Source organism: Eumetopias jubatus, unplaced genomic scaffold (assembly GCF_037043125.1).
Source record: "Eumetopias jubatus isolate StellerSeaLion01/CBP00866 unplaced genomic scaffold, mEumJub1_p1.0 scaffold_9, whole genome shotgun sequence".
Lineage (NCBI taxonomy): Eukaryota > Metazoa > Chordata > Mammalia > Carnivora > Otariidae > Eumetopias > Eumetopias jubatus.
The window spans coordinates 124,290,290-124,298,725 of record NW_028274815.1 but is presented as its reverse complement, the minus strand read 5'-3'; the positions used below and the strand labels follow the sequence as shown (position 1 = coordinate 124,298,725).

Sequence of the window (8,436 nt, the reverse complement as noted above, 5' to 3'; positions counted from 1 at the left end):
TTTAAAAATAGCAGATCTCTAGGCTTTAAGTAAAAACAAGCTGCAGACCACCACTCATGGTAAGAACAACCTGTTGTAAGGAATAGATATTAGGACCAAAGACTAGGCAGAGACAGATAATATAAACAGCAGCTACCTTACAGGGGGCTCAAAAGAAAGATACTTTATGTTCCCAAGTACATTATTACTCCTGCAATTAAGTCAAAACTTAAGAACAAAACATTCAACTGCCATAGGACTGAAATTGGATAAAGTCAGAAAACGCTTTCTGAAAACAAGGTAAATAATAAAAATGTGAAGTTTCCTAAATGTAAACTGCCAAAGTTTGGGAGTGCTCCAAGTCTTAAATTAAGGAAATTAGGTTAAGGACTTTGGAAAAGGTGATTAAGGCTTTAGTTTTCCTGAGAAATAATTATGGAAAATGTTCAAATTATGGAAAATGTTCAAAGCTACAAGGTTAATAGGTAACAAAATTTAATGTGAAAATAAAGCAGGACAACACAAAGGTTTAGTATGCATAATTCTTCACAGTAGCAAATAGTATTTATTATGGCACTATTCTAAGTACCCTCCACTTATTAACCTTTATTATTACTATTATTATTTTTTAAAGATTTTATTTGAGAGAGAGAGAATGAGAGATAGCATGAAGAGGGAAGAGGGTCAGAGGGAGAAGCGGGCTCCCTGGGACTCGATCCGAGGACTCCAGGATCACGACCTGAGCCGAAGGCAGTCGCTTAACCAACTGAGTCACCCAGGCGCCCATTACTATTATTTTTTTTTTTTAAAGATTTTATTTAATTGACAGAGAGAGAGAGACAGACAGAGAGAGAGGGAACAGAAGCAGGGGGAGTGGGAGAGGGAGAAGCAGGCTTCCTGCCGAGCAGGGAGCCCGATGTGGGGCTCGATCCCGGGACTCCAGGATCATGACCTGAGCCGAAGGCAGTCGCTTAACCAACTGAGCCACCCAGGCGCCCCCCCATTACTATTATTTTTAAATATTTATTTATTTGACAGAGAGAGAGAGACCACACAAGCAGGGAGAGTAGCAGGCAGAGGGAGAAGCAGACTCCCTGCTGAAGAGAGAACCTGATGTGGGGCTCGATCCTAGGACTCTGGGATCACAACCTGAGCCGAAGGCAGCTGCTTAACCGAGTCACCCAAGCACCCCTAACCCTTACTTTTGTTATGTTAGTCACCATACATCATTAATTTTTGATGTAGTGTTCCCTGATTTCATTGTTTTGTGTATAACACCCAGTGTCTAACCCTTATTTTAAAAAAAATTTTTAGGTAATCTCTATACCCGATCTCTAGGGGCTCAAACCTACAACCTTGGGAACAAGAGTCACATGCTCCAAGCCAGCCAGACACCCTAGATATTAACCTATCTGCACAACGCATGGCTTATGCTTACCATTTCATGGATAACATTCAAGCACAACTGTTGAAGACTTGCTCAAGATAAACCATCCACTGTGTTGATCCTAAATGCAGGTCTCTGAGGAACTGAAAACAAGACCTTTTTCTCCTACTTAAGTCAGGAATGGCTTGCCAGTGGCAACTCTAGTTCAAAAAAACCATTTGCCAAATTTTTGGCACTAAGTGGGAATACAAATAAATTCAAAACGAGCCTTTCCCTCGGTAAGCATTTTATTGAGGAGATAAAGCATAAAGGGGGTTAACAAAGTGGAGAAAAAAAAAAGATACCAAGATGAAGGTAATTAACACAGGACTGGAACATAAATCACAGGAACTGGTAGGACTCAAACTGGCCTTAAAGGCACTATGGCATGTCAATCAACATTATCAGGTAAAAGAAAGGGGAATCATGATGTTGCTCATTTGTTTTTGCCCTTTCAGTTTAATATTCTATTTGGCCACAGATGTACACATGGCATGGTGTAGATGCTCAGATCCTACTTGTAAGTTAGCAAGGAACTAAACATTTCAGTCAACTCTGTTCTCAAGTGGGCCATCGTTCTAGGGCTTTAGCATATTCAATGATGTAGAGGTCCACAGGTATGGACTAGGACTAGATTTTCACTAAGCTGGACTTTGCCATTACCAGAAAAGTTATGGGTGTAGGCATTTATCTTACAATTACCCACTTTGGGGGCAGCTAATAACGTAGACAAAACCTGCCTATGACTATGTGATGTTATACTAACACAAGAAAGCCCCGTTGAAGGATGACTTTACAAAGTCAAATTTCACTGTGATATTCCCCCCTCCTTCCTTTTTAAAAGGCTGTGGTTTTAAAAGCTTTTGTTTTTTCCCTGAAAACGAGAACTTTGGTCAAAGCCAATTCTTAAACCAAATTGTGAAAGCCAGCTGGAGACGTGCCTCTTCACGTAAGAGTTGTAATTTGTTTTTTCAAGTAGGCAAAATAATGAACTATGACACCAGTGTCTTCTCTCAAATTCTGAAGTTTATACAGGAAAAAAACCCATTTCTTATTACCTAAATTTTAAAAACTATGAAAGTAAAGAAAATAAGGTCATGGAAGAAGCATCAACCTTTTAGGGCACAATATTCCTAAGAGTAGGCTCTAAGATTTTATAACAGGAAGCCCAGAAATTTCTCAAAAACAAGTCTTTCTACTCATTATCAAGTACTCCCAGCTACTCTGTGATTTTGACACCTAAAATCTTTGACTCAGTTTTTTTCAAGCAGCCTCATTTTATCAGGTATGCCTTCTGGATTATTTGAACCTACAAACCAACTCTAGTAGATTATCATGCTTTCTAGTCACACCTGTGGCATGATGACACTGTTATCACCATGCCCTACTATATAGTACAACCCAGCCTGATACCTTACAGTGACAGCTCCTAGAAGAAAAGAAAGCGGAGTCAACCTACATCTTAGTTTCAAACCAAGGTTAATGAGTGCTTTTAAATGAGTTATGGTACTTGAACAAAAAGATATAAGGTAATTCATTTCTCAAACTGCAATTTCAACTAATTAGGTCTACACATATATGGACTAACTGGTTACCCAGTATCTCCTACAAATTTGCAGTATAATTTGGCTTCCACAGCATATTATTACACTTCATAATAAAGTACAGAAAGCTTCGGGTTTACCCATGTAAATTCTTCTCAAGCCAACCATACGTTGTAAAGTTACAAAGATGATCTAACCAATTATTACACAACCTCATCAACTACAAGGACTGATTGTTGGGTAGAATTTTACTCCAATCAGCAACTCATCTTACCAAGCAACCTGTTAAGTGCCTGTTAAATGTAATGATCTTCCAGCAGAAAATGCAGTATTTGCTTTTCCGCTTTGAACAATACGCTCAATTTCCAATCAAAGAAAGGCTACTTCCATTTTTATATAACATTAAAAACCATAGAACCATACTCTAACAAAACACCAATTACACTGACCACTCCCAGAAAGTGGAATTACTAGGCTAAACGGGATCCCAAGTGTGAAGAACTTCAAGAGTTTGATCAAATTTGTTTGAAAAGTTTCATTATTTAAAATCTACTAACTTAGGCAAAAATCATGTAATTGACTACAAAACACCTTTTATTTTTAACTTAACTCAAAGGGGCAGATAGACTTTGGCAAATTTGATTAACAGAACAAAATGTTATCCAAATGGAATAATTTATTGCTGGTCTGAGGCTTGCCTTCTTTTACACATGTAGAATTTACATTGTTTCCACAAAGAGCAAATTATCAATATTTAAAGGAATTTAATAGTGACCTATTCAGTAAGGCAATCATCTTGGTAGCAAATTTTTATTGAAATCTTACATAACTCAAGCTTTATAAAAAGCCAACATAATTGAAAATTGGGATCTCCCTCTAAAGCCTTAGGTATTCAAAGCTTGAAACGGTTAATTTAAAAGCAAACAAAACAACAAAAATCCCTGCAGCAGATCCTGCTGAAATACTTAAAAAAAATCTAAATGAGCTTAATCTTTACAAAAGTTATTTTAGCTCAAAAGCTATAAAATCAAAGTTATCTTAATTCTACAAAGAAGGGAGAGGGTCTTTGACTTCATGCCATTCTTTAGAACCTCATTTTTTCATCAAATTTGGCCACAAATCAAATTTCTGTGTGCCCCCATTTTCAGGAGATTCCTCTTGCAGAAGAGGCCAAGTACAAACATGGAAGAGTAACTGCCTAAGCAAGTAGGAAAGTGTTCCATAATAGTGTGCAAAGAATATAGAGTTCTAGGTTAATCTCTGGAACTCGATCTGGACCGTGATCTGGACTTTGAACGAGATCTAGAGCGGGATCTTGAAGCTCTTTTTGGTGGAGGGGACACAGAACGTGCCTTTGAGGGTGGAGCAGGTAGGGGTGAATTTGAACGAGACTGGCTTCTTGATCTAGATTTTGACTTTATATCACCTTTCCCATTTTCTTTGGGGGAACGAGATCGAGAACGAGACCTGCTTCGAGATTTCTCATACTCCTTAGATCTGCTTCGAGAGCGCGAACGGGAGCCCCGATCAGACTTTGGCTTAGATTTGCTTTTTGATCTAGATTTCCTGCCTTTTGATCGAGAACGTGATCGACCTTTGCTCCGAGACCTGGATCTGGACAAGAAGAGTTGGATTTCTTTTTCAGTACCTCGCCAGAACATACAAGTAGAGAAACAGAAAAAATCAGAAAAAAGACCTAACAGCTTAATATTTACCGGGAGCGACTTTTTGAGATGCTTCGAGATCTACTGCGGCTGCTCCTGCGACTCCTACTTCGTGACCTTCTTCTAGACCGTGACCTATAACCAGAAACATAATAAAAATCTTAATCTCAATACATCTGAACACGAATTTTTTTCAAAAATACAAAAAATACGCAAGAAAAATATAACTGTTTACTACCAATTAAGTCCACCTGAAAGCATCCTGGAAAAGCACCCAATGATGCACAATAAAAAAGAAACCAAGTACTGAACTAATTTCAATTAAGTCTCAATTCAAGTACTGCCATTTGAGTTTTCTTTGCTCTTGGCAAATATTGTTTCCTCTCCTCTCCCTATCTTTCAACAAATTACCTTGATCTGCTTCCAGAATAAGATCGCCTATGGCTCGTTCGTGGTTTATCCTCAATGAGCCTAATATTTCTGCCATTTATTTCTGTACCATCCAGTTTATCCAAAGCACGCTTCATGTCAGAATAGGAACGGAACTCAATCACGCCTTCATTTGTGCGTTCTTTGTGAGCATCCGCATAGGTTACTTCACCTGCTTGTCTCATGAAATCCTAAAAGAGCAACAAGACTAGTCAAACCTAGAAAAGTAAAGAAAAAGATCTACATACTGTACTTGATTCTCAGAAATAAAGTGAAACAAAGGCCTACCCTTTAAACATTAGCCATATCATTTTTATCTCAAATTATACCACATACCTTTAAATCTTGCCAACTGCAACGACTAGAAAGGTTTTCTACAATAAGCCTGAATTCTGTACGAACAGGTGGTCCATATTTGTCTCTGCCAGAGGTTCTCCGACTGCTGTATCCACCTCCACCACCTTTATCACACGAAGAGCATAATTAGGTGCTTTGTAATGATAGGGATGCATGTTTTTTTGAAAGTTAGTACAAACATATCAACTTTTATTTACTGGAGTAGGACTTTGCTATTATATTGCTAAACCTTCGATACAGTTGTGATTTGCCATAAATTAAATTAAGGGCAAGTCAAATAGACTAAATCCAACTAAACTCCTCCTACAATCTGTTAGAGAGTGACTGCTCCTTTATTCAATTTACCTCGCTAAGTTTTATTTTACAGAACATTGTAAAATATAAAACTTAACTGATTACATGCATTTCTACATTTTACAAAAATGTTTACTAGTTACACTAAGTACTTACATCACAGTGTGAGGTTTTTGGTGGTGGTTTGGCCACAAAACACGCAAGGTAACAGTCACCTAGTTCAGATTAACCAGTTTTGTCTAACCCTTGGAATCCTCACCATCACCCTGCGTCTAATGGCAAAAGGCTGCTGTCGTCATGGCTTCCGGTAAGGTCAGCCAAAGGGTCATAGGGCAAGGGTCACAGAATGTATGGAAAAGCCAAGGCCAATCAGGAAAGGCAGTCATCTTAGCCTCAGTGGACACAGCCTCAGCCCCATTGGTCACTTTCAAATTGAAACATCAAGGACTTGTTAAAAAGTTTGAATTCAACATGCAACAATTTCAACATCAAACATTTAACATAACCAAACCCCTCCCACCTCCTCCCAATAACATGCCCCAAACTAATTCGAATACAGCATAAAGCTTATTTAAGTCTACTTTGTGGTACCATACCACATTACTTCAAAATAGTATTTTCTTTGGCCCCCGCCAATTTTAGTAACTCTAAGACCTAAACTTAAAACCCCTCCCCTGACCCCATCCCCACTCCCCCCCACCCCAGCCTGCCCTCGCACTTCTACGCTAACACATTCACATTTCTAGCTAAAGCACTGTCAGGTAAGCAAGGGGGATACAACAAATACAGCCATCCCTCACTTCCTCCGTGGGCAGAGCCCAAGACAGTGCTGACAGGGGCCCAAACCACCCCCCTCCCAACTTAGCAAAAACCAATAAATAATAATAATAAAAAACCCCAAACACCCCAACCCTGCTAGGCAAAACCCACAACCCAATCCCCGCGCTCCGGCGTCCCGCGGCTGTCCCGGGCAGGCGTGAAGGCAGCAAAGCCCGGGGACACTGGAATAAATGGACCCCTGCCACCGCGCCTGCCCGGGCTGGGAGGCCCCACCCCGCCCACCCTAAGCCTGCGCCCTCCCCCCAGGGTCCCAAGGACGCGGAGCGCGCGGGGGTGGGACTCACTGCGGCTTCCGTAGCTGTAGCCGTCGCGATCGCGGCGCGGGCCCCGTGCGTGCTCCACGATCACGCGCTCGCCGCAGAGCTCTTTGCCGTTCAGCTCGTAAACGGCGTCGTCGGCGTCGCGGGAGTCCTCGAACTCCACGAAGCCGTACCTGGGGGGCGGCGCGAAGGCGGGGGACCGGGAGGCGTCGTTAGGCCGGTGACGCGCACGGGCACGCTCCCGCGGCCCCGCGCGCGCCCCCGCGCCCCCGCGCCGCCGCCATCTTGGAGGGCCTGCCACGCGGCGCCGCGGCCTTGGCCCTCTTCCGTCCGGCGGGCCCCGCCGCCCAGACCCGGGGCGTTGCAGGCGGACGCGGGCGACCAGGCCCGACTCACCCATTTTTGAGGTCTATTTCGAGGAGGCGGCCATAGCCACTGAAAAAGCGCTGGATGTCCTTCTCCCGGACGTTGTAACTAAGGCGTCCTATGTAGACGCGCGGCATGTCCGTGGCGGGCAGGGGCCCCGAAGGCTGGCTATCGAACGGCGGACCGCAAGGCAAAAGCCGCGGTGCGGGTGCGGGGACGGCGAGAGCCCGAACACGCGCCTCACACCGCAACGGCGGCCGAGTCCAGCCACACAATGGTGCGCGCGCGCCCGGGCTACGCTATAAGGGCTGGCGAGCTGGGGGCGGGGCCGGCGCGTGACGTCAGCGCGCAGCACGTACCCTGATCCCTGGCTCGGGGTGACTTGCAGGTCCACCGTCCGCGAGGTTTCGGGGAGGTGAGGTTCTGCTCGCTCATACTGTTTTCAGCACCCATCTTTGTAAACGCAGTGTCCCGCCGTCGAGCCACACTCTTGTGGCTCTTCTAATTTGTACTTTCTTTAAAAACTCCCTCTCGGTGATCTCTCCCGGTACAGGCGCTCGGGAGGCAGGCCAAGAGGATTCCCGCTTTTCATTGGTTCTCAGGGTTGTCATAATAGACCTGCGTGGTCTCTGATTGGCTCCTGAAAGCGAGGCTGCTCGTTTCCTCCACTGATGGGTTTACGCTCAGCTTGGCGGGGAACTGGCGCTCCGACACAGATGATTAGCTCATTTCACCGCATCCCGGGCTTGAGCTCGGGGTCGCGCTGACCCGGCCGGGATCGCGTTGCGAGCGCACACTCCTACTGTTCTCTATTCCTTGTGGTCTCACTCACAGCCATTATCAGCTTTGACCGCCTCGCGGCACGTCCCCCTCTCCCTCCGTGGGTCTTTCTGGAAGCACTGGCAGCCAGAGTCGCCTGTAGATCGCTGTGTACGTGGTAGTTACACGCTCGCTGTGGGTGCTCACAAAGGGAGCCTCTGGCCCAAGAAAGTCGAGCAAGACCGGACAGCCCACCTGCAGAGGTGCGCTCTCTCCGGTGTCCCAGCGCCATCTCTTCCCCCAACAGGTTGGAAGGCACCTTTTCTATGAGGCAGAAATACACATTTTTTTTTAGTGTATCACTAGAGATACCTTTTAAAGTTGGAGAACTACATGAAAACCCCGAAGAAGTAAGTTTAAGTGGAGAGCAGAAGGCCCTGGTGTACTCTGAAACTTGACTACAGGAAAGGAGATTGGGAATGAGGGAGCAGAGAGGTGGGGAAAGACCGCGAGAGCAC

The 8,436-nt window shown here is 44.2% G+C and overlaps 1 protein-coding gene across 1 annotated transcript; it reads right to left on the bottom strand.

Annotated features, from left to right (window-relative positions):
* Positions 1–1,635: 1,635 nt before the first annotated feature.
* On the bottom strand, positions 1,636–7,454 carry SRSF6 (serine and arginine rich splicing factor 6). Its single transcript, XM_028121953.2, has 6 exons — positions 7,190–7,454; positions 6,818–6,966; positions 5,379–5,503; positions 5,025–5,233; positions 4,665–4,748; positions 1,636–4,563 (listed from the first exon to the last, which is right to left on the bottom strand). Exons 1-6 carry the CDS (start codon positions 7,294–7,296, stop codon positions 4,203–4,205), a joined length of 1,035 nt encoding a protein of 344 aa, XP_027977754.1. The 5' UTR covers positions 7,297–7,454; the 3' UTR covers positions 1,636–4,202.
* Positions 7,455–8,436: the final 982 nt, after the last annotated feature.